Here is a 25747-nt window from a genome sequence, read left to right on the forward strand (position 1 = left end):
AATCCCAAGGACAAGAAGGATGACATTGGAATGAATTTCTCTCCGATTCTTCAGTCTTTATTATGCAAATGAATGCTCACGTTAGCTTGTCAGATTTGGCAATTAAGGCCCTGGAGAATGTCTGTAGCTAAAAACTTTCATTACAGCCTACTCGAACACTATGCGTGACATCTACTAAAAAAAGCCTCAAAGGATGGCATTCAGACACATAAACAATCATGGCTTTACAATAGATATCATGACTTCTAATTATTATTCAAATTCCATACTGCATTAATACTGACAAACACAACTTTAAAGTATTTCTTAGAGATAAAGCCAACTACTGTCTATTTCAAAGGTTTCCCCAAAATTCCCTAGCATTCTGCTTCAGAAAAAAAACAGCAGTCAAAACTGGTGGCTTAAAGCTAGCATAAACCCCACTTTTCTTCCTCTGCAAAATAGAAAAGTCACAGCATACGACCACCTCACTTGATGCACCATTTATTACTCTGTAGGCCTGCTCAGTAATCCTGATTTCTCCAGCGGTTTGTTTTATTTATGAAAACCTGTACAGAACTATTCATTCCAGGTGAAACACTGCTCCACTCTGCTGAAGGTTCAAACAGTAAGAAAGAGATTCAAATCTACTGTGGAATTTGTGGAACACTTTAAAGATTATTTAAAATTGGATTAAGAAGGGCCGATGGCAGCCTGAGCTTCGCATTCTTAAGGCTCAGTTCTTGCAGACAGACTTTTGTACTCTGACACTATTTGTAGAGCTTTTCTGAAATCAATGATGCTTCAGTCACGGCCTGGAAGTGTGGTGACAATAACAAGAAAGCAGGCCTAATTTTTAGATGATATCCACTACAAAAGCTTCTGATGATAGAAGTACAGGAGGTTTTCATGAATCCGTCTTAGTTTTCATAAAACTATTTCCTCCTGAGGTATCGATTGCCAATACATTTTGCAAGCAAGTACATCTAAATGGCAACAGGTACTTGGCAAAAAGAAAAGATAGTGCCTGAGAAGAATTGCCAGTGATCTTATGATTCATCTGTCGAACATAAAAAGTAAAACTGAAAACGTAAAAACCTTCAAAGCAGCTAGAAAGTGTATCCTGCCATTGCCAAAGGAAAGTAGATCTTCTGAACTTCTGGGTTTCTGTTAATCCTCATAAGAATGACCTGAAGTTTCTCAACACAGCTCAAGACTATTGCAAGGCCGAAGAAAGAAGCCAAACAATTTACCTGTCTTGCTACCAGAATAACTGCTACTGAGAAAAGATTAGTTAAAATGTGAAATCAAACCGCTCCAGTACTGCACACACGCACGTACCACCGAGTCACAAGCATCCTCAGCCACTCATCATTTTAAACTGCCTCTCAAATAAAACTTATCAAGTGCAAAGTATCTGTTTCTAGAAAGGATGATACATTTTTCTGCCTATCTTGCATATTCAACTAGCAGTAAGATTGTCTCCCTTTAAGTATTTTCAACTTTTTGCAGGTTCTTGGTTTTGTACTTAAGATTTTATGTTATACCTGCATCATTAAAAACACTCATCTTTATCAGCCTATCAGGGAAAGTAAATTTTCACCATTTACATGAAAACCATTTTTCTCTTGTACTGCTAAGACATAAAAATTTGAGCTCTTACTGGAAAAACACATCCACTTACTAAACACACCAACCAGCAAGACATGTCTATGCCTACACTTCATTCATGAGCTCTGCCCTGACAAACATGCCTAGTGCCAAGATAAAGCAGCGAAATAAAACCATGAAAAGCTTAACTGAAAACACAGAAGAACAGTGAAATCATTTTAAATTAATACCAAACAGTACGACCTGATAAACTATCCCTGCTAACGAAGGTCGGATAAGCCGGAGCAGTCCTCTTAGAGCCAGGGCTCTATGAGGACAGCTGGAAAGTACTTGGGTACTGGGGATAATGTTGTCAATGCAACACAGTTTTTACACTTCCAGTGTGGAATATTCAAGAGAAAAAGCATAAATAGACCAGACAAAAAACTCAACAGCTTATAGCCTTCTCAGTCTGAAGCATTATGTAAAATTAACAATATTTTATTCATACCTTTAGGTTAGAGGATAGACCCATGCAAGCTTTTCACACCAACAATTTACTTCCAAAACATCCACCAAAGAGCTAAAAGGGATCATTGTAAAATCCTTAGTGATTCAGGGGAAAAACAAACAAACAAAAATCACATTTCAACCAATAATCCAGGGGCTGCCAACTGCAAGTTTCTCAAAAGCTTTACAGTGCAGCCCCACCACGTACTGCACCAGAGTTATCCAACTTCTGGCAGCAAGGGAGAACATAATCTCCATTTTGTCACTACAGTGTCATTCTCCCGTCAGCTACTACAGATGGAGAGTATTTCTGACATCTTCCAATATTTCTGTGTTTACTGTCACCAAGCTAAGAGCACACTAAACAATTCCCTCAGATATTTGGGAAATAAAACTCAAACCACAGTTCAGCTCAGGCTGGACACAGTTAAGATACTACAGCAGGGCTGTGGGATACACAAAAATGCTGAAACACATTTTCATACTGCAAAATCTGAATTTTTTAATCGCACCTACTCACTAGAACAAGCGCAGCATGCTATATACTTGTAAGTTAAAATCTTTTCCTCTTAAATTTTTATGTTGGTTTCTAACGCAACACTTGTTGCAATAGATAACTGCTAAAGATAGGGAAGATACTGTGAAGATCAGTGAAGTACAATAAACCTAGTATTGTTCATTCCTACCAACCTTTGGCTGACAGATTTTCCTATTATTTGGAAAGGTATTACAGATTTTGCTTCATTTTAACCACAGAACTACTAAAAATATTTCAAAACACCACACGCCTAATGACATTTTTTCCCCTTGTCAAATTTTTAGCAAAGGTGTTACACTAAATTCTTAAACAGTACAAAAAGTAATGGAAAGAAAATCATAAATCTTACTGGTCATACAGAACCTCTCAATGGACAGGAGAGAAGGAAGGATGAGGGCAAGGGCAGACTCTTGGCTTGAGCAGCTTCTAGAGCTGAAGCTCGTGTCCACTGTCAGTACATACACAGATAGTGTGTGTGGTGTATGATACATACATACGCAGTACCTACAAGTTCACACACCGTTACTCAGATTGTTTCATTCAGTAATTCATTCAGCAATTCCCTGTTTTAACAGTAAGCCTTGAGATAACCCTATCCATACAAAAATAATTAGGAAAGCAACACAAACCAGTGAAAATTATACCCGGTGCCCTCAGATTTCTACAGGAGCTCCCAGACTTGGGAGTACATCATTCCCTACTCTACTTTTATGGCAAACTACTGTGCATAATAATTAACATTTTCTGTATGTCAGGATGATCATGTACCCCAGCCCATGTTTTGCTTGGAGGGGACTGACAGTGGTGTTTGTTTTCTGGGTTTTGTGGTTTTGCTTTTTAACTGGATGCCTTAAGGATGAGCCCATGTCTTTCTCAGTGCCAGAAGCAGGAGCTGTTTCCTGGTTATGGCACTGAGAAATACCTGTTCCTCTTCCTTCCAGTACTGCTGGCCTTTCCAAAAAGGCAGCATGGATGGGAAGGAACCTACAGGGTGCCTCGCGCAGCAGCCAGGGCGCCTGTAGAGCTGCGGGAGCAGATGGAAACTTCTGGTGGTGAAGCTGTGCAAAAATGAGGAATTCCAGACCACGGGGCTGGTTATTTGTTTTTCAAGAGATCAGAAATTACTGAGAGATACTTGCTGGGGTTTGTGTTTGGGGATTTTTTTTTCCCCCTTCTTCAAATGAATTATTTAGTAACTGTCAATGTTTTCACCTGCCTCATGCAATACCCACAGCCATGAAGACAGACTGTGGCTGTACCACTCAGCACACACAGAGCAGGATAACACACACCATTTCCAGGAGACACAAATCACAATTTCAAAGATACTTATCTACCGAGAGCCATTCTGCAACAACCAAGTCCTTCAGTCTGCCAAAACGCCTTGGCAGTCATTCTTCCAATGTCTAGTATTTTAAATACCTAACAAGAAAAGTTAATGGGAAGTTATGGAACAACATCACTACAGTAAGAACTATCTGTCAGTTCAGCCTCGAACAAAGAGTCCACAGTGTGCTAGAAAACATGACATTTTCTGGTTGGAGCTTGTACATTCAAACCACTGAGTACCACATCTCTCAGCAAGACAGCCTCCATTTATCTTTTTTGTTTGTTTGTTTGCAACCAGAAAAGGACGTCTGCTATGCTACTTTTCCCTCAAGCTCCAGAAATGGGTTTTTTTTCCCCTTGAACTGTGTGATAAAGATCTATAAATAAACTTAATGTGTTGTCACAATATCCAAATGAGCACTTCACATTTTATTTGTCAACAAATTTGTGACAAGATTTCAGTGCAATGTACATACTCATCCATCCATCTATTAAATCTTTATGCTATGCTATTAAAAATATTTGCTACCATTGTTATTGCAGACAGTCCAATGCATACAGTAATCTGACAGATAAACATGTTACTATGGAAACTACCAAAATGAATGCCTCATTTTCTAAACTTGGACATAACCCCAAACTTTTATTACAGCATCCAAATGTTTCATTCACTTGCTTTATATGATCATAACAGACCTTTTCTCTTTAAAATAATACATAAATACATTACAGGATTTGAATAGAGGAACCCTCCTCTTCTACTGAGTTTTCCTCAAAACAGCATTTTAATAATTTCTACTGATTTTATGACAAATCCTTTTTGTAGCACTGGAGAACACAGTTAACAACACAGAAACAAAAATCTGCATAAAAGCATCAGCCACCAAAATAACATTAAAGATTTGTCACCACTTTGTGAAAATTTAAAACATACATTGACATTACAAAGCTGCATTAAAAGCATTATTCACATTGCAAAGACAAGCAGTCAAAATTACAATTCCATCTCATTACTCATACACACTCTTTAAATTAATCATACTTTCTTTACAATTACCCTTTCAATCACGACACATGCTCCCCATTTTATTATTTAGAGAGTAATATTTTACTTCCCCCAAGCTCACTACATATTTTAATCTGGACAGAAAACTGCCAACAACAACTGTCTTCAAAAGACAGCTTTCCAAACAGAAAACACTAAATTTAACTAACATACTTGAATGTGAAATTAAAGATTAGACATCTTTCTGCAGTAAAGCCCTTTTCCATTTCAAATCCCCTAACCATGAAGGAGGGAAAACTACTGGAAACAAATGCACAAAAGACCCCCTGACTCCAGGATGCCCAGAGGGAAATGAAGATCCTCCCTCTCTGAACTGTCTGCTCCGTGGCAGGGAGGCAGCTACAGTGACCATGACAGAGGCCTTGGGGGCATTCAGAATTACCCTCATCAGTGGATAACTGAAATAAAGCTTAACTGACAAGATGCCAGACTGTCAACTTGCCTTGGCTTAGAAACCATCTGCAGCTTTTTTTTACTCCAGCAGCAAGACCCAGCAGGTGCAGTTTACAGGACAGGAATCCACATCCACGTGATGGCAGAACGCAGATGAGGCGGCACTTCTGGGACAGACTCTTCTCACCAGTCACCTGCAGATACCTGTTTGGGTTTGGGATTTTTTCCCCAAAAAGTGCTGGCCTTGCAACGACTGGCCATCTTATTAGACACGTTATGAAGTCCTTGGTGGCAGCTGGCTTTATTATGATGTATGTAAGCAAATATCTACAGCTGCAGTAACATACACCATTTGTGGATTTGTTTCAAGACATAAACCCCTTCTCTCAGCTTTTTAGGATTACGCGCTGAATTATTTGTTCAAAAGCACTTCATTTGTGTGTTGGGAGAACAAGACTTCCAGGGTTAGTAAGAATGTATTCACAATCGTGACATTGTTGGCAGACGACAGAAGCACTAAAGGGAAAGCTCAAGCTGGCTTGGGTTTTTTTTTTTTAATAAAAGGACCATGGCTTCAGCTTTTTACACACCGTACCTTCTTTGTAAGATCCCTTTTAATGTGACATTTTAGAATGTAATAACGTCCCAGCATGGTTTAACCATTTCCTTCACTGTAAGCTCATTGTGCTGGGCAAACCGACTTCTAACTCGTGCATGAAAAAGACGTCTGCTTTTAATAAAAATAAGACTTGTTTCTTCAAGCAGACCTGGAAGCAAACTGTCCTGCCAGTTGCGAGTATTGCGCGTTTCCGAAGAACCATCTGCTGCAAGGCGAGATTGAAGACGGCTGGTTCACCACATGGGAAGATTGCCTCCGCAGGCCCCTCCTCGGGCAGCTCCCTTTCTGCTTCTGTCATTTTGCCCATTTGCTCCCTCTAAACAAGAACAGACACAGCCCTCCACAGACAGACCTTGAGAACCAGCTTTTCTGTGAGAAACAGACCTCTCCTGGAGAAACATTTGCAATAGTTGTTCATGAATGCTAGCCCTGAACGTGACCGAGCTGCATGATCCTTAGCTGGAAGCCAAACAAGAAACACATACTGCACCAACACGGAGCAGAGGAGCCCAAGATGAGCGAGAACACCTGACAGACCACACGTGATGCTGCATCCACAACCGGCTCAAGCTGCGGGAAGGGTCCTTCCAGAGGCGACACATCGTGAATACTCACAGACGTCACACACCAAGGGATGGCTCCGCAGTGCCTCCCATCAGTTTACTCGGGGCCACGTTCCTCAAGTCCTCAGGCACACAGCCCACGGGTGAACATCAGGCATGTCTGGCTTTTCTTGGACTTGCCAACTTGTTTCTTCCCTCCAAAGCCCTGCCTAAGCAAACCGCTGACTAGTGCCCCTTGGCTCTCAGTGTTTTAAATCCATAAGTCAGCTTTGGCTCCTGCTTTTGTGGGAAGGGCCACACACAGAGGAGGGAAAAAGAGAGCAGGACCCTCTCCCCAGGGTGCTCTCCCCTATCAGGAGCGCTGTTAAGTGCTGCCCTGTCCCCTTTTCACTACAATATGCGTTTTATTTCTAAGCAGGGAGAAGCCAGACCCAGCTCCTCCTTAATGCAACACTCCCCATAAAACCCATACCTCTCATAGCTCTTCCGAAACGGTTTAGGCACAGTCAGACCTGCTCTAAGCTTCCTGAAATTTAAGGTGAAACACGAGTTTCCAGGGAAATCTTTATGCTTTTGAGCAGCTCGCTGTAAGAGGCAAGGAGCCTCCGGGAACGGGAAGGGATTGCAATCCTGCTTCTATGTTATTGATTACTCTGGAAAGAGCTTCCCCACAGCCTGACGCACGCCCTGGGAACTGACTCCTCCATCACCTACTCAAGATTTATCAGCCAACGTTGCCCAAACAACACTGCATTAGGCACCCCGAGGAACCTGCCAACACCTAAAACATTAGGAGGAAGCAGCAGTGACATAACTCAACCCTACCCTGAGGGGACGCAGAAGTGCTGACCTGCTACTGACAGGATATTTTCAGTTTCTGCATCTACCGCTGATAAACCGAGAGTGCTCAAAGGCTGCCCAGTATTTCTTCCAGAGTAGGAAGTAAGTTTAAGAACTAAACATTATTTCTTTCAACAGTGGCACAAAAATAGATGCAAGGAAAGATGACTTGACCGCAAGCCAGCTCGGGGTTGATGAGGGTAACACTTGCAAGTTGTTCAGCAGTACTACTAACCCAGCTCAGCGACAGCTCATTTTTCTAACACTCAGCTTTTGTACTTGTCACTCGAACGCTTAAAGATGTACGGCGAGACATCAGAGGGGGATTTCTGACAGCTGTGTTCCACGCTATGGACTGTCACTGCTTGCAGCTCAACATCTACCACAGAGTTGGCTTTATGAATCATTTTGAATGCAGTAATTACGAGTGAAAAAGGAATGGGAAGTTTACCTCTTTCACCTTGAAACACACCGTTCTACAGTAGAATCCTTCCTCTCTAATTAATGACAAGGGTGATGGATTAAGTGACTTCAAATACTGGATTACCATGCCCAATTTAAATTTCTATTACCATATTGATTCCTGTTGTGTCTTTTTTAATATCCTTGTGGTAATACTAATTATGTTGCTTTTTATGTTTACAAAAAATCTGCATTCTCAATTAGAGGTATTCAGAGACTGACAAATACACTATTAATAAACCAGAAGTAATGGTACCCATGCAGGTACTTTACAGCAAAAGAGCAGCACTACATTTCCATCATAATAGCTCATGGCACTTACTGTAAAGAGGTTTTAGTAGCTGGTGGATTGGAAGCTACAGAAGTTTAAAAACCACTTCTAATTACTCCACCAGAAGACACATAGTTTCCGCAGAAATAAATGAAGACATTTTGCTAAACAAAGTGAAAAATTATTTTTTTTTTTTTTTCAAATACGCATACTGACATGGCAATGCATACGGCATTCCAAGTATTTAGGACACTGGAAAAACCCAGAAGTCAGATTAGCTTTGAATTTGGTGGACTGGAATATAAATTTCATTCAAGAACACATACACCTATTTGGAATAGTCTGTATGGTATTCAAGTCTGAAGATACATCCCACAAACTACAGAGTAAGTTACCAAACCTTCAGTTATAGCTGTGGTTTTGCTGCAATTATTTATGCAATTCGTTTAGTGAGTTAACAGCCCTCATCCACTACAATGTTCTCCTAAACCCAAAATCTTTTAAATGCGAATGTCCAGTGATTCTTGTTTACTGGAATTGTTGTAGTTTAAGTCCCTATGTCACCGCGTAGAGGTATCTGTGAAGGACATGGTTTAAAGTATTGACTTTTTTTTCTCCCCCCTTTTAAAGAACCAATCAAAAACTTAAGGATAAAGTAGATTAACTCTGCATTTTCTCATTTTGTTCCTCAGTGGCAAAAGCCTCCTACAATTTCAGTAATCTCACAAAAAAGACATGCAGTCAGTTTCCAATAAAGCTGCGCTGACGTCCCCAAGCATTACATACACTTTCATAATTTTGTCTTAAGTATTACAATCAAATATTCTTCTGGGATCATGTAGAATATGCATAGTATAGTAACAGATTCAATATTTCTTTTACCAGGCTTTAAAACAGAAATAATGTTATGCTATATATTCAATATAACTTGTTTCTCAAAACAGAGCAAGAAGCAGCACTGTTGCTTTTAGAATTTCTGTACAGAAACCTCACCTCTTTGTAACAGGCACTGCATGTAGAATTCAGTAAGTCGAATGTAAAAAAAAAGTCATTTCAAGGAGTCAAATGCAACAGAGTACTTCAACATAGAAGTCGGGTATCGCATAGCATCGTGCTGACAAAAAAAGCATCAAAAAGGTGAATTTGCAGTTGCAAGTTTCTGACATTTTTATTTAAATTTGAGTGGTGGTGGCAGGGGCATGCACTTACGCTTTTTTTTTTTAGCCTAGATTGACTTAAGTTGTTAATGTTCAAATAAAAGCTATCATTCTAATATTTAATGTTTTTTCTTTACAAATTATCCAATTATATAGCAAAAAATGCAACCAATTAGACATCTCACAAAATGTAATCAATTTTGAGAAAATTCCAATGCACCTCAAAAAGAATCTATGTAACTTTTCTGCAGCTGACAGTATCAATAAAATGGGTTGTTTCATCCACGATAGGCTAGATTCTTGCTTAATATTTGTTTAAAAACACAGTAATTCAATTACATAGACAAAAAACCAACTATGACAACAAGCAATATCCTTTTTGTTTGGAAAAATAACCAAAATTTTTAAAATTTTAATACCATGTAGCTATTTATATGACCGGAAGGTCAAAGTGGTCTCCCGAATACATTTTGAATGAGGACTGCCAAGTGACAAACCCATCACTGAAGGCTGTTTTCATTTCAAATTACTGAAAAGTTAAACTCAACTGAACCATAACCCCAAAGCGCTTTTAAAAGGATGATGATGATTTATCCTGCGGACAAAACTGAGGTTGAGTAGTTTAACACACATACGCATTTACAAAGAGAAGAACAGTGTCAGACACAACTTTTGTCTACTGTCAACAGTAACCATGTTACAAGAGCAGCTGCACTAGTTCTAATTAACCCTGTTCCAATCTTATTAGAGATTCAAAGTTTCTTCCCTCTTCCACATGCTCAAGTTAAACTCCTCAAGAATAGGATGTTAAGTTCACAATGGAAACCACATCCCTATATTTCATAAATTTCTATTCCCTCTTCTTGCTGTGAATTTCCCAGAGATTTACAGCCTGAACTGCCCTCAGGAATCAACGTTACAGGTTTTATAGGTTACTATCACATTCATTCAAGTACTAAACTGCAAGTACCCGTGTCTTTTGGATGCACAGAAGCACATGATCTGTCCCGTGAGCGACTGCTCTGGAAATGAGCCATCATGAGCTCCAAAACTTGTAGCTTCTGTCAAGTTTCAACAAATTCCCCTTTAATAAATTACATTGCTAAAAATATTTGGAGTGAGACAAGGATCTCTGTTCCATTTGCATTGAGATTTGATCCCCATGTTCTCATATGGCAGAGGGAACATAAGTATCTTTTAAAGCAATTGTTTCAGCCAGAGTTAAGGGTTTAAAAGCAAGCTTACAAGTATCTTCCACAAATGAAAAAGAATCACAGAGTATCAGTCGTCTTGTAGGTCAAGTGACTTCTGACAAAAACAGTTCTTAATATGTTTACTTCGATTTTTTCTTCCATGTATCGGAGAAATTTTATATTAGTTTTGCTGAAGAAAACACACAAGACTCAACTCAGGCTTCATTATGGCAAAGGTCAAACACTGAGATAACTGAAACTAATTCAGAAACCGCTGAAGCACTACAGAAAGAGTACTTCAGATCCTGGTATTTTGTCTGTTTGAATTGGAAAAATAATTTAGAAAGTACAGAGAAACATATACGAGGCCAAATATTAAAAAAAAAAAATCTATGACCTTCAAAAATAGCTTAGACTTGGCACTTACCCCTCAGAGCAGGCAGCAGAGACCTCTCCTTCTTGTCATCACATTTATTACATTCACTGAAGTATAAAAGTAAAAAGACGTCCACAAGCACCCACATGAGAGAAGTGGCTAGAACCACCTTGCAGTAAACAAATCTCCTCATTGCTTTACTCGGTTTCTAGCTCAAATGCTGAGGAAAGACAGCAGCTGCTGAGATGTATCAAACTCCCACAGTTCAAATCCAACACGGAAGCAAAGACAAGCATCCCACTGGAAGTAAAGAAGAAAAAGAAGTCTGAATTAGCTTACAAGTACACACAGTTTGAACTGAAAAACGCAGACGAAAGTGCACTGTGGAGATGCTTAAAGCATCTGTTTTCTCTCCGTACATGCAGGTACTTTGTTTTCTAACCTCCTTCTACAAATACCAACCATTTTGATGTGCATGTGTCATGGACAGCCTACATAGCTTGCCTTCATATAGAAACGCCTGCAAAATATATATATATACACACACACACACACCTTTCACACAATGTAATAAATTTTAATCAAGATTACACAAAAAGACAACAAAGCAGTGCTAACAGACAGTGCTAACTGATATTCATCATTTTATTGAACATCAGACACAGCAAGACAAAGAAAACTGAAATTTTCATCTTCCTCACATTGTTTATCACACTATTTTAAATATGGCCTCTGAACAGTAAAAGCAAGTTAATTTTTATCTTGAAGAAAAATTTTGTCCACCTTACTGCCACCAAAGCTGCCTTGCAAAAGAACGCAGCAGTCACTCACCTACAGATTTAGGCTCTTGCCTGCAACAGCAAGTTGGGTCAACAAAAGCCAAGTGTGAGGGCCTCCGTATCTACTCTCAGAGCAGATCTGCAAGGGAAACGACTGTAATTAAAACCTTACACTCACCATTACAAGCAGCATTCCATGTCAAGACTGGGAGTTCTCCTTCGGCCACACTCCCAGAGCGCTGGGCAACTTTCAAAGTGCCTACAAAAGAAAGCAAACAGGAGAAAGTCCTTATCACATGACTGTCTTTTCTAGACCACAAAGAGGTTTCTTATAATTAAAAAAACCCAGCAGAATCACAGCTGGTAACTTTCTGGGTTTAGCCCCATCCTGGCCTGGGTTCCGTTACAGATCCTCACACCCCCCACCCTCACCCTGCCCTGTTACTTCCTGCTGAAATGGATTTCTGTCCCTCCCAAAGGGACCTCTCCAAGGAGCACAAACACCCTCAGAGCAGCTCCTGCAGCACACAGGGAGATGAGAGCCACACAGCTAGTCCAGTTTATCTTCTTGTTCAAACCGCAGCACACCAGGGGAAAAGCAGTGTAGAGGGAGCTTCCCTAACAGGTCATTTTCATTTGAAATAGTTTCAAAATACATGAAGTTTACTCTACATTTTAATTACAGTTCATTTGAAACACTGAGATGGAAGAGATGGAATCATTTAAATTCAGTTTTTCAAATTATTCTTGAAGTGCTACTTTACTATGTAATCATTAATAAAGTTTCCCATCTGTCTTAAATATAAACACAACTAATAGCTCTTTTTCTCACTGAAGTGATTCACAGCCAGTTGATTTAAAATTTCAAGGGCTCAGGAATACGTGTTTCAGGTTAGCGCAATTCATTTTCATGCTAGTCAACAGGAACAGTTTAATTATCGGAAGAAAATTACAAAGAAAAAACAAATTAACAGAGATCTTTATTAGAAAAAGAAGAAAACAGCTGAAGTGTTAACCCTCCCCACACAGTCTCTGTCACCATGGTGGCTGTAATTGGCTTCTGTAGTGTTGAGCAGAATAGTTATTTGTTCAGCACCAGCTGAGAGACAAAGGCACTTCCTCCCCAAGCTCTTAATAATACAGAAGAATTTTTTTCTTCATCGGTTCTTGTTTTAATAGAAGTGAGTAAACCTCAGAAGTGCAGCAGTCATCGACGGGCAACTGGAAAAAAAATCTTCCGTTCTCAATGCTGTGCAGTTTTTAGACAAACATTCTGCACAGGAACTGCTGCAGCCTGCCCTGGTGCGTTAGGTGCCTGCACAGCTTTCGGGTGCTTGAATAAAGGGGGAGCAACAGGCTATCAGGAGGAAGTTAGCAGCAAGGATGGCAAGATTCTGTCTTACAATAGTTGACATTTAGATTCAATGTTCCTCCCCTTTCTTAAAAAAAAAAGCCAAAACAAACATACATGCTTTAATCTTTTAAAGTCCAGCAACTTCAGGGTACTTCCACTCCTGCGTGTGGCAGCATCTCGCATGAATCCAGTCCTGGGTTGCTTTGCTACAAAAGTGAGGATTACTAGTGGCAAAGAATCACACCTTCTAAGTCATGCCCTATAAATACCTCTTTTTTTGGTGGGAAGAAAATAAATAAAGCATTTCACTACCCAGAGGAAAGCCACCAGCAGACACCGTAACTCCGCAGCCTGCAGGGTCGCTGACAGGGGCTCGCTCTGCAGAGGTACCCGCTGGAACACCCAGGTTTCCCTCGTGTGGGATGAGGAATTAAACCCAAATGATTGAAGGGGGATCACTTGTTTTCTGCACATTCTTGTCGGGAAAGCCCCAGCCCCAGGCAGGGCTGAGCAGCTCAGAAGCCAGGCAGAACCAGAACCAGGCACCGTCTGTAGCCGCTCAGGTGCTGCTCAGTGTAAACTGCTCCCACACACACCCGAGAGCTCTTGGGCTCCACCTAACCTCACCACAAACTGTCCTCAAATCAGCTTGTATTGCAATTAAGGTTTATTTGAACAAATAAAATAAGCAAAAGAATTCCAAATGGATACACATTAATCACCAAGATAAGCTAACAGGTCTTTTTCTTCAATCAAGTGCTTGAGTTGAATTTGAAAAAAAAGGAGTTTCAGACAGAATGGTTTTATTTTTTCAATAAAATCAAAGTCTACCATTTGAAATTCTTTTTTTTAACCTAGGTCTGTTTCAAGATGGAAGTAGTATCTCCTCTCCTCCTTTCTTCCCCCTCCCTGAACTTCACACCTGCACAAAAATTTCACCATCACTTTGACTCGCCAAGATAGCATTTCTCAGCAAGTACTGGAAATTTTAAAGATATATATGCAAAACTAGTGCTAGGCAAGTAGGAGCAAGGTTCTCCTCCTCCAATCTGAGAAAAGACAAAATATATAAGAAAAAACGTTCAGTCATGGTCCAGCCCACCTCCGACTGATCTTGGGACACTCTTGCCAAAACCTCCCCATTTCTGTCAATACACTTGTGGATTTTAAACGCTGTTCGGTTCCCATCAATGCTTTATATTACAATTCCTTAAGAAATAATTTAATTAACATGTTTTTTTGAAGAATAGCAAACGCAAGGGTTTAAACTAAGAACTAGATACAACAGCCACTAACCCAAAACCAAAGCAAAACAAAACACAGCAGCGTGCCTTTGGCTGCCTTTCCAAGATTTCTTAGCCGTAAATAAGAAAATTCAGCATGATTCTTATTAGTCACAAGTCTTTGCTTAACCTTTTCTCCACCTTCCTCCAAAGCACAGACAGCTGACCTGCTCACCCTGAACGTGGAACCAAGCTTGGCTTAAGCATGCACTGCTCAACTCCTGCCACGCCAGCAGAACACCAACACTTCAGAAGAGGAGTGCTGAAAGTTCAAGCACTCAAAAAAAACCCCAGAAACAAAAACCCACGACCCACAAAGAGCTGGAATTGGAGAGCGTAAGGTATTTCCTCATTATCCACATCTTCCCCCAAGCCCTGGGCATCCAGCCACGCTCACCACTTGGCCTTGCCACCAACACACCCTGGATTCAGGGGGGCTCCTCTGCCACCCTGCTGCTCCCCCCCCTTTCCTTCAGCCCCCTCCCAGCCTTCTCTGTCCTCAGCTCTCCCACCCACAACCATTGCAGTGGAAACCAAGACATCTCGCCTTGCTGCGTGTCTCCTCTCAGTCCCCAAGGCCCATTACCAGTCTGGATTACCAGTTTCCTTATCCAGCCATTTCCAACACCCAGTCAGGGTCCTCAGCGCTCCTCTTCCCCCATTTCCCCCCTCCTAACCCTACCCCCAGTCTCCTTTTTTGAGGAGTTGGTTCTCCCTCTGCCTCTAAACCCTCGTTTCTCCCCCAGGGCCAGGCTCTTCTGCTCAGCTCAGACTCTCCCCTCCCACCTGCACTCAACTAAACAGGCTCTTCCCACAGTCCTGGAGGAACAGCGGCGAGGGACACGCAGCCCCTGCTGCTGGCACATGGGACAAAGGGCCACCACAGTCTGGCCACCACCAGCCACAAGCAGAAGGAACTTCTTGCCATCGCAGTGATTCGTATAACCTCAAGTCCCTCCTCCAGACCTCAAAGGAGATGAAGCTTCTCAATGAATAGGGATTTTTTTTTTACTAAAATATAGAGCGACAAGGCGTTCAGCAAGAAGAGGAAGGTAAATATACCAGGGTTCTGAGCTACCACTTCTAAAAGCAAAGCTAATTTAAAACCAGTATCTAACGGCAAAGCAGCGAGGGAAATTCCTGCCCCAAAAAACCTGCAGTTTTGCAGTGTTATACGCAATAAAAAGAGGGTTTTATAATAGAAAACAGTATGCAAATTTAGAAGTCATCTGCATTGCCAGCCTTTCCTAAAACTGCCACAATAAAATGCTGTGGTAAGAGAATGTTATGGAGGTTGCAAATCCAAGCTCCGAAAAACTGGCAGAATTAAAGATAGCTGACTTGCCTTTCTCATGTACTAAAAAAAAAAAAATCCCAAACCCTTCTGCAAAGCCCACTCTCACTGAGCGCACACAGCAGATCAGATTTGGTAAAACGAAGTAATTGTTCTGTATTTCTTCTTGTAACTCACCACACGGCCCCATGCCCTCTTTATTTCATCTAGCCAAGCCATGCACAGAATGAACACTATTTAATTTTCTCAGGGGCTCAAAGCCACGGCATCCATCACTACTCTGTCCTGTTGCCTCAAGCTTTTAATTCACTTTCACCATATCTCTGCAAGATAAAAATGCTGTCCTGTCTGTAGAAACAACAGGAGCACAGACTGAGGCCAAGACTTTGAAAAGCATTCACCAGTTTTGCTCCCCTGGTGATGTTCCCGCAGTCACACCCTTGGAAGTTTGACACGTAGCTCACGTTAGTGCCTCAGTTCAACAGAAGCCCCAATTCTGGAGCCAGCATGCTCCTGGCAGTGCTGAAAAGGGACCAGCCCGAGGTCTCACTCCCCTGGGCCCCCTAAAGCCAGCCCTCGCCTCCAGCACTGCTCTAGCAGGATCAGGAGCTCCAGCCTGTCCCCAAGCACGCTCCTCAAAACTGACACCCGAGAGAGACGAAAGCCGCCCAAGAGAAAGAGTGGTCTGATAAGTGATAAGCATCATCTTCATCTCTTGACTAAATGGACTAAAAGTATTAAAACTACAAACATGCCGCACCTAAAAATTTCATCTGAGGTGTTAACTGAAATCTTCCAGCCAGAGTAACACCTTTCTGAAACACTGAATGTGGCTTTCTGCAACATGCCTGTTAATTATCTCAATCTGGGCTCCTTAAGGTCCTTTAAGGACCATCCACCTGTTTCACAGGCCAATGGTTTCCTCCAACTGCTCTTTGTCTTCACGTTTCATCAGCAAGACTTGTGTTAATTTCAGGCTGTGGATTTAAGACATTGCAGCAACAACGGGGTGGGGGTAAGAGGAAGTCCAACACAGCAGCATCTCAAGCATTACATTGCAAAAGACTATATTCAGAAGAAACTTGATAGAATTTTATCTCCACACATTTTCAAACGGCCACATTCTGTAAAGCAGCATGAGCACATCCTTGAACGGCCCCTTAATCTGTTGCCACTTTTAAGACTCAATCTGAATTAAGTGTCCTAATCCTTGAGCAAGACAGAAATAAACTGTTTACAAAAGTTCCCTCAAAGAAAACCAGAACTGCCCGATTTATCACTCCGCACTTTTACTGATTTAATACAGAAGCACAGTCAGGGTCCCAGAGTCCATCGACACCCTAGAACTGAGATTACATCTTCCAAATGAATATCAAAACTACTCTGACCTCAATCCAATCTCCCAAACCTGCGAGACTGCAACCTGTGCAAAGCAACTTGTGCCGGCCACCTCTACTCCCAGGAACGCCTAGACTGACTAATGCTGCCTAGATGCTTGGATAAGAAAAGATACAGACTGCAAGTTATTATGAAAGCATTGTTTCAAAACAAAAGAGTCAGTTTCCTACATAATGAAATCTAAAATAGAGCTGAGCATCATTTTTCAAGTCAACATTGATCTTAACGTTAGGTGTAAAAGCGTGAAGAAGCGCCTACAGGAGCCAGGCCCTGCTAAAAATGCAGCTTAATCTGTGATGTATTATAGGAAGATGCCCAGGACGTGAGGAGGAACACTAGACCTCCTTCCTTTGCCAGATGTGCCCACATCTGCATGCATCGCCAGCGTGCTGTGGCGCAGCATCAGGCAGCGGTTGCCTAGCAACTGGGGGGGTAGGGGGGGGCTGCTCCCCTGGGTACCAGGCTCTGCGAAAGCCCCCCGAGCTGCCCAGCCGCTCCCCGGCTTCCCAGCAGCCCCAGACACAACACCTGTAACTCAGGACACCCACCCAGCTTTCCTGACCACAGCAGGGTTCGGGGCTTGCTCTCGGGGAAGGGATTTGGGTTTTTTCCACCACCAAGAGGCTCCTGGCTCCTCCATCCTTCCCCAGAGCTGAGCCCACAGGCACCTGACAGCTACCGGGGACCGGCCAGCAGCAGTGGGAGCGAAGCACCCAGGGATCCCACCAGCACCCTGTCTCACAGGAGAAGGACAAGCAGGCCTGCCTCTCTCTGCCTCCGGGGCCGTACACACTTGGCCAAGCGTTGCTGCCTGCTAGAAGAGCTTTAACGGGCAGGGTGAGGACAGCAGCAGAGGAACAGAGACACAGCAGAGACACCCCAGCGATGCCCGCGCTGCCACGGCTCGCCGGCGCGGAGGAGAAGGCACAGAGCTGTGTTCCCAAAGCCACCTCAGCTCTCACTGCCCTTACGGAGCACACGTCATGGGCGCAGCGCTTCACAGCTGAAAAGTGGCATCAAAAACGCCTATTCCTGATAACCTGTTATCTGTACTGGTGCTTTACAGTATAGGTATTGTTAAATATCACCATATCCATTTCCACAGAGACTATTTCCCAACACCTCTGCGCAGCACCAAACTACAAACAGAACTCCTCCATCTCTCCTCCTTTACACTCCCCTCTAAACCGACAATACTGAGCGGAAAAAAAATATGCTATTGGCAGGGGGGAGCAGAAAACTGCCTTGGTTGACCTTTCAGGGTACAATATCCATGGCTGTATACAGCCTTCAGACAGCAGGCGCATTAGAAAGATGAGTAAGTGGATGGAGTTACATTACTGTTATGACTCCTGTGGTAATTTCCTGCCTTTTCATTATTTAACTGAGGCATGCTGCATTTTCTAGCGAATCCCTGATTTGTCATGCAGACCATTCTTTTAATGTATGCGACTTAACACCTCAGTCAGCACTGAAATTTATCCTGTTTGACATCTCTGTATGTTAGCAAGCATCTCAATTCACAGCCTCTCAAGTGTTCCTTGCATATGTATTTGAAAGAATTTAGGCTAAGGGTAAAAAAAAAATAGAACTCTCAGGATGGCCACGGATACTGTTACGGTACTGGCCACAAGAATACTATATATGAGAATACCAGATCATTTTATGAACCAGGTAATTCAGATATTAAATTTCTGCTGTTGACAAATCCTTGTTATAATGCGACATTTGACACTCAAGTGATGTACATGTTAATGAACACTGAGCTTGTGACAGTAGCTGAATACTTAATTTTTAAAAAATGAATGCAACTCCGTAGTGAAAGTGTCCCTCAAGCCCTCCGGGAACGCAGCGCTTCAGCCTTTCCAACCTGATCTGTAGCACACATCTGCTCTGCCACAGCCACCCGGAGCAGACTTGGGCAGAAGAGGGGCAGGTCAGCTGAGGAACAATCTGAAATAAGTTTGCCAGAAGAAATTCCCAAGCAGAAGCAAGAGCTATCACAAGTATCTATTTCACACCTAAAGGAAGGCAGACCAGAGTTCAGCTCATCCAAAATCTAAGATTTCCAGCCTTCACCTCTAATAAATCAAAGGCTGAATGCGACTGTTCCTCGTAGCTTCCCTGCAACTCACCGCAGCTGCCGGAGTGAAAACAGACAATAACAATATTTAAGCACCAGACACAGAAAGCGTTGGCATTTTTATTTTCAACCACCTCTGCTGCAGAATCAGGGTCCAACGCAGGCAGTACTGCACCAAGTGGCAATTAGCCAGTGTGAACTGACAAAACTCTATTAAACCTAACTGCAGCCCTGCGTACAGCACCACGGTGTCATGGAATATGATCAAAACAAGCTGAAGTCCACTCACTGCTTAAGCTTTGGGTAAAACACGCTTCACTACGTTATAAATTAAATTTATTAGAGCTGCTACGAGAACAATCATCATTAAAAAACTGAAGAGGCAAGCTTGCTTTAAGAACTATTAAGGTTTGAAACCTCTTCTTTTTAAGGCATACCTTAATTTTAAAATAAACACATCCAAAATATTTTGCCTACAAAAAAAATCTTATGACTAGATTGATCTAACCAAAACCCATGAATGGTCATTCAATACCATATGCAGTTTATTAATTCATGTACAGCTATCTGAAGAACTTATACTGCTAGAACTATCAATCTTCACGATCAATACAGGAAGCTCTTTCACATTTAGTAAGAAGAAGAAAAAAAAAAGGGGGGGGGGGGGGGGAAGTCAGTCAGGTATCTCTAGAGCTATCCAGTGTTTTGTGTTTTAAGAATTAGTTTCTCTCCCTCTCTCCTTTCCTGAAATAGACTGCTTGACATTTAATAATAGACCTATTCTTCATTTTAAAATACATTTCCATGACTCAGAAATTAAAGTGGAAAAGACTTATTAATTCATCTAACCAAACTTCTTTGTAATAAAAGCCTACCCCTTTATTTTGCATTGCTTTGTTCAGACTAGAGTCAGGCAACGACTAGCACCCATTTCTCCCAGAATCGATACCTCAAAGCACCACATCCCCAATATTCAGACAAAAGAAAAGCTTTCTGTGTTCAGAGCCACCTCACTGTAAGCCACTTAGCTTGCAAACGGTGACAAATTTGTGAAGAATTTATCTGGGTTTACTTCCTCCGTTAAAGGCCATGCCTTCAGAAAGTAATCTGGTACTAACTAAACCAGGCTGCTTCTACCAATGCGTTGGCACAAAGCACCAAAAATGCAAAACCAGCTAAAAAAGACCCTAAAAGAATAGAGCATAAACCCAATACCCAAACATCAGAGGACAATCTGAGGCGCTATAATGTTTGGGAATCTCACAGAAGAAATGCAAAGTCCTCTCACTCCTTTTCCCATATTCTTCCCCCAAAGCTCAGCCCATCCTGTTACAGCTACAAACAAACGAGGAGACTCTGCTCACCAACCCCAAGGGCTTCTCCTCGCCTCGGCAGCCAGTCCCGGCATCTCTGCTCCCTCTGCTCGTCACCCCACCAGGTGACAGGCAGGTACCCCCTTGCAAGCTGCCCCACGACCTCGGCACAGCTAATTAGCAGGCTAACCTGACTATCTACCCTGTCTTCTGATAGTAGGGGCTCTCCCACATACCACTGACATTAAAAAGGAACAAGCACTTGAGTGGTATTGTCGACTTGACAGATACCACCAGGACCAGTTTTCTACCTTTTTAAACAAGAAAAAGCTGGAGCAAGCCAGGCAGCGACACCCAGGTAAAAGCTACAGGGCAAGGATCCGAGGAAAAACCCAGCCCAAGCAGCTGAAACCATGTACCAGAGGACTTCACCACAACCCTTTGACAATCACAGGCACCCCACAGAGACGCAGGGCCTGCTGCCCAGCCACCCCAGCCGTGCCAACACGCTCACCACCACCGTTACACCAACACCAAAAAATAACTAAATGCTCACTCCGCAACAATCCTGCTGATCAAACAAAGATGCTTGTGCGGGAAGGTAACAGCGTGAACCCAAAACTTTAAACAGCTGGAACCAGAGCACCACCTGGAAAATAACCACTGCCTTCTCTAAGACCGTCTCCTGCACGAGTCCTGTTTGTTAATGCAACTTACTGCTCTGCATCGCCAGAAAGGGTAATCAGCTACTGGACTTACAACGTGCAGGTACAAGCCGGCACTCAGCACCGAGCAGCCCTAGTGCAGAAAAGCCGGAGCACAGCACCTGTCAGCAGTCGCCCGCTCTAACCTGAGGATCAGCCAAACAAACAGCAACTGTACGAGTCCCTGCTCACATGAGCCAGGAGGACATACCCTTCACGAAACGCCCGCATCAGTGGGAAACAGGTATTTCACCTGCTTTGTGAAAAGAAGGACCTGCTGAGTCTTTTGTCTACCTGCCAAGGCCAAAGGAACTCATTTAAAATGCGGGGAGACCAGAACTCCCCCATTTCTTCCAATCCCACAGAACAACAGTCTTGAAAAAAAGCAAAGTTGATGAATACTAAAAGCCATTTTTGACAATCAAGAAGTTGTCACATCCTACTTACTCCAACTTAAAACTGATCATCACAAAATTAGTAGAACATGCACCATCCAATCCTTTTTTCTTTTCCACTCAAGAGATCTCAACATTTTTAAGCAAGCAAGTTTGTTAAAAGTGCACAGCTCTCATCACACTTAAAAAAAAGTATTTTCTTATATTTATAAATGCCAAATGGAACGCAATTCTCCCCCTCTTTTGAGGGATAGTAGTCTCTTGAATTCACCTGCTAATGCACTAGAGTTGTGTCTTACACAGATAAACATTACAAGGTTTCCTAGTTTCTCATTTCCAAGCGATTCTGCTTTTCTTCAGCCTTAATTTTTCTGTCATCTGACAGCAGGGTTAGGTAGTTCTTCACTGTACTTTGGCCTCAACCCAAAACAACTGCATTTAACATCAGAAGGAAAGTAACTCAACCCAATTCTGCACATTCCCAAATACAAACCGGTTGTAAGCTTTTGCTGTGGCTGATAAGGAATGTCTGTACAACTTATTCTCCCCTAGGAAGGGGGTTCTTGGGGGTACGGATGGTGGGAACAGGCGTGTCACCTCTCCTTCACCAACGTTCAGGAAGAATCATTGCTTTTTCTGGGGCAGGCAGGAGGCAGGTGTTAAAAGACATAAATCCCAGAAGCACGTAGGCTTACCTCCTCCCCTTCAGTCTTCCTCTGTGCCTGAAAGGCACAGTTGTTTACACTCGTATTTTCTCAAAGCTCATCCGCAGGCAAAGAGGAGACTGCGAGTCTGGCTTTCCGCCCTGTTCTACCAGCATCAGCATCTCCTGATAGCGCACACTCATCTTCGGGAACTTGCTAACACTGATCACTCGTGTACGAACACAAAGATGGGAAGATACAGCACGTGCATACAGCATATGCTTTGTTTCTCAGAATACTGCTTCATTGAAGAAATCGCTCCTAAACTTCAAAAAACTAACCCCAGGGGAATCCAAATTTATGCCGTATTACACACTCTCGGTTTAATGGCATCCAAACCCACTTTTTATAAATTAAAAAGAAAAAAAAAAAATCCCAAAGCATTTCTAGTAACAGACCTAGCTAAAAAAAAATTATCAAAAGATCAAGTACTACCTTTCAAGTTATACCTAATTTTTTAACTGTCCTCATTAGCCTTAGCACCTTTGCACGTTTTTTAACACTGAACACAGATCACGATCATCATTAACCAGATGTGCTACCAACCAAGGGCACAACCGAGGAAAAACAAAACAGTACTCGGAAAACAACACAAGCTTTAGGGCCTCACTTCTTCCCTCAAAGTCCAGTAGCCATCAACCAGTTAAAATAATCCCTGCCTCTTGCTTTGCCCTGTTTAATTCTGAGCATGTCCTAATCTCTCATTAATCTTTTCTCTTAGTATTGCCAGTCACCCGGGAGCACCCAAATAAATATTCAGCCCGTTCTTATTTTGCAACAGAGGAAAGAATGTCAGCTCCAGCAGTTGGTTGTTGGTTTTTTTAAATCTTTACTATTTCGGATTGATACCATTTCTTGTCAAAAACTGTAAATTAAACTTTGTTTTCTGTTCGCTCCAAAGAAGTTTTTATCCGATTCTTGGGAAAACAGTCGGCATCCTAACTTTACAACGTTATGAAGAAAAACAAGAGCTTCAAACCGGCTGTGCCAAACCTCATTTACGCTGCGTTTTGACTGTTTACACTCAGGAGAAACGAATACAAGCGGCCCCCAGAATGAGCGCAGCGTTCCGCACCGCCAGCTCGGTGCCCGCACAGGCTCTGCCGTGAGCGGGGACACCGCGCAGGGAAAACGGGACCGAGCCAGGCGGAGGGACTTCAGGGAGCGCCGAGAGCCGAGACCTGCGGCTGAGATTTACAGCCCAAACCGTTATCCCGTCGCCGCCGCCAGCACACGCTCTCTGCAGCCTTCCAGGGGCGTTTAGAGCTTTGCTCGTACCCTCGGAAAGCGAGGCAGGATCAGTTTGTTCGGGAGAAAACCGCACGCGAGGACTCGGACTGAATCACAGTTTGTCATACAGCGCTGTCTAGAGCCGGCGCCTCGGCTCAGGCTTATCCCTGCCCAAAAAGCTCTGCCCCCCCCCCCCCCCCGAGCCGCGTTCTCCGGCACCAGCGGGAAAGGCGGCGGGAATGGGGTAAGCGCAGTTTTACCCGCGAAGCCCCTCGCCCAGCCCTGCCGGCAGCCCCGGGGAGGGCGGCCGCCCGCCGCCAAGTTGACGGCTCCAAGTTGACAAAGGAGCCGGCGCCGAGGCGAGGGGAAGGGGACGGGGAGGTGACCCCCGCTCCGGGCAGGCACCGCGCCGGGCTCGGTGCCGCCGGGCCCCGTCCCGCCCCGCCCGGGGTCCCGCCGGCCGCCCCCCGCTTACCTGCGGCGGGACGCCGAGCCCCGGCGCGGCCCCGGCCCCGCTCTCAGCAGCGGCGCCGCCCGCCCGGGGCAGAGCGCGGCGCCGCCGCCCTCCTCCTCCTCATGGCCGCCGAGGCGCGGCGCGGCGGGACGGCGGCCGCGGGGCTGGGCTGCGCTCCGCCGCCTCGCCGGGTCGGTGGCCGCGCGTCAGCCTCCGCCCCAATGGCTGCGGCGACCCGCGGCGCCCGGCTCCCGCGATACTTGGGGCTCGGCCCGGCCCGGCGGAGCGGGGAGGCGGCGAGGTGCGTGTCCCCGCGGCGGGCGCGGAGCCTCCTCGGCCGGGAGGGAGGGAGGAGGGAGGAGAGGCGGGCGGGCAGGTGCGGGAGGCGGCCCCTCGCCTTACAAATAGCGGCTGCCGGGAGGGCGGCGGGCGGCGGAGGCGGGAAGGCGGGAGCGCGGCGCGGAGGGGAGCGGGCGGTGCCGCCAGGTCCCCGCCCTGAGGCGATGCGGCCGCCCCTCCGCCCCGGGACCCGCCCGTTTCGGGTCGGATCTTGAGGAAGATGAGCGTCCTCCCTCCCTCCTTCCTTGCCCCCCTCAGCCCCGGGCGCTGCGCCCGGTCTCTGACCAGCTGCCGTGCCCGGGCGGCGGGTCCCCGCCTCAGGCGGCCGCTGTGGGAGCGGGGCAGGGCGCCGTGCCCAGCGCCTCGCCTCGCCGGGCCGCGCTGGGAGCCCGCCAGATGGAAACGCGGGGAAAAGGGAGGCAAAACCCAACAACGACAGGCGCGATCCCGCTATTAAAGTGACGAACAGTGTTCAGGCCGCGGGTCGGTCACCGGGCGGGGCGGGGGCAGGCGGCAGAAGCCGGGCGGGTCGGCGCCCAGGGTCGGAGCCCCTGAGCTCCGGTGGGCTGCCCTGAGGGGCGGCCCCTGAGCTCCCCGCTGCCCCCCGAAGCCTTCAGGCAAGTCACCCTTCCGACAGGTTGTTACAAGGGACTCGATGCTCTCTCCGGTTTCCCGGCCCCAGGGGGAAGCACGGGAACTCCGTGACGCCGGGAGCGCCCGGGCATCGACCTGCTCTCACCTCGCCCCCCAGCCCTGCTTACCAGGTCCGGCAGAGAACGCGCTGTAAGTCACGGTTACGTGTCAGAATGTGCTGTTTCTCCGTTTAAAAATAAATACCTCAATTAATCGTCGCTGAAACACGTGCCCTGAAGCAGATGTCTTTCGCCACTCTTCGGGTAAAATTCAGAAAGCGTTTCTGCCTTTCTCTCCTAGCAGAGCAGCGCTCCCATGCACGGAACAGGCAGGATGTGTTCTCAAAGCATCACCCGCGCATCCCAGAGGCACTACCCCTGGTACCGAAAGCGGCAGGATGTTGGCAGCGTTGCCCTGAAATGTTACTTCTTTGTGAGGGCAATCTGACCCGTTAGAAAAGGAAAGAGAAATAAAAAAAGCTGTCCATCCTGTTTACATGAGTAGCCAGGTAAAGGCTGCGCAGACATAAACTTTTTTCTCAGTGGGTAGCGGATAAAAGGTCCGGGAAGTTTTGGATTTTGATAGAGTGGTCAGTCTCTTTGTGCTCCTTTCCCTTCTTCCTCTCTGTGTGTGACCAGACTCGGCAGCACTGAAGCAAAGTGAAAAAGCCCTGACTTGCCACATTTTACTGTCAGTTGAATAGTATCTTTTTTGACACTGAAAACTTAACTGCATCAACTTAGATGCTTTAAGGATGAGAAACCTCCTGGCACTTTGTATTTCTTGTTCCCCTTACAAAATAATGAATAAAACCAGTTTTCAGTATGTTCTAAAATAACATTTAAATAAATGATTTGATGGCCTTTGTTTCTCTTCTCAAAACATCCCGAAAGATTGC

At 44.4% G+C, this 25747-nt stretch overlaps 1 protein-coding gene across 4 annotated transcripts in view; it reads right to left on the minus strand.

Annotated features, from left to right (window-relative positions):
- Nucleotides 1-25151, minus strand: part of GALNT13 (polypeptide N-acetylgalactosaminyltransferase 13) — a 151058-nt gene extending 125907 nt beyond the window's left edge. For 3 of the 4 annotated variants that reach the window (XM_074910394.1, XM_074910393.1, XM_074910391.1), the window contains exons 1-3: nucleotides 23899-24210; nucleotides 11844-11924; nucleotides 10938-11186 (exon numbers count right to left, since the gene is read on the minus strand). In XM_074910394.1, coding sequence (XP_074766495.1) covers nucleotides 10938-11079 — 142 coding nt within the window. In that variant the 5' untranslated portion in view covers nucleotides 11080-11186; nucleotides 11844-11924; nucleotides 23899-24210. Of the gene's footprint in view, nucleotides 1-10937; nucleotides 11187-11843; nucleotides 11925-23898; nucleotides 24211-25053 lie in introns of those variants that run through there. The other variant, XM_074910392.1, reaches the window with a different exon arrangement.
- Nucleotides 25152-25747: the final 596 nt, after the last annotated feature.

Source organism: Athene noctua, chromosome 7, assembly GCF_965140245.1.
Source record: "Athene noctua chromosome 7, bAthNoc1.hap1.1, whole genome shotgun sequence".
Classification (NCBI taxonomy): domain Eukaryota; kingdom Metazoa; phylum Chordata; class Aves; order Strigiformes; family Strigidae; genus Athene; species Athene noctua.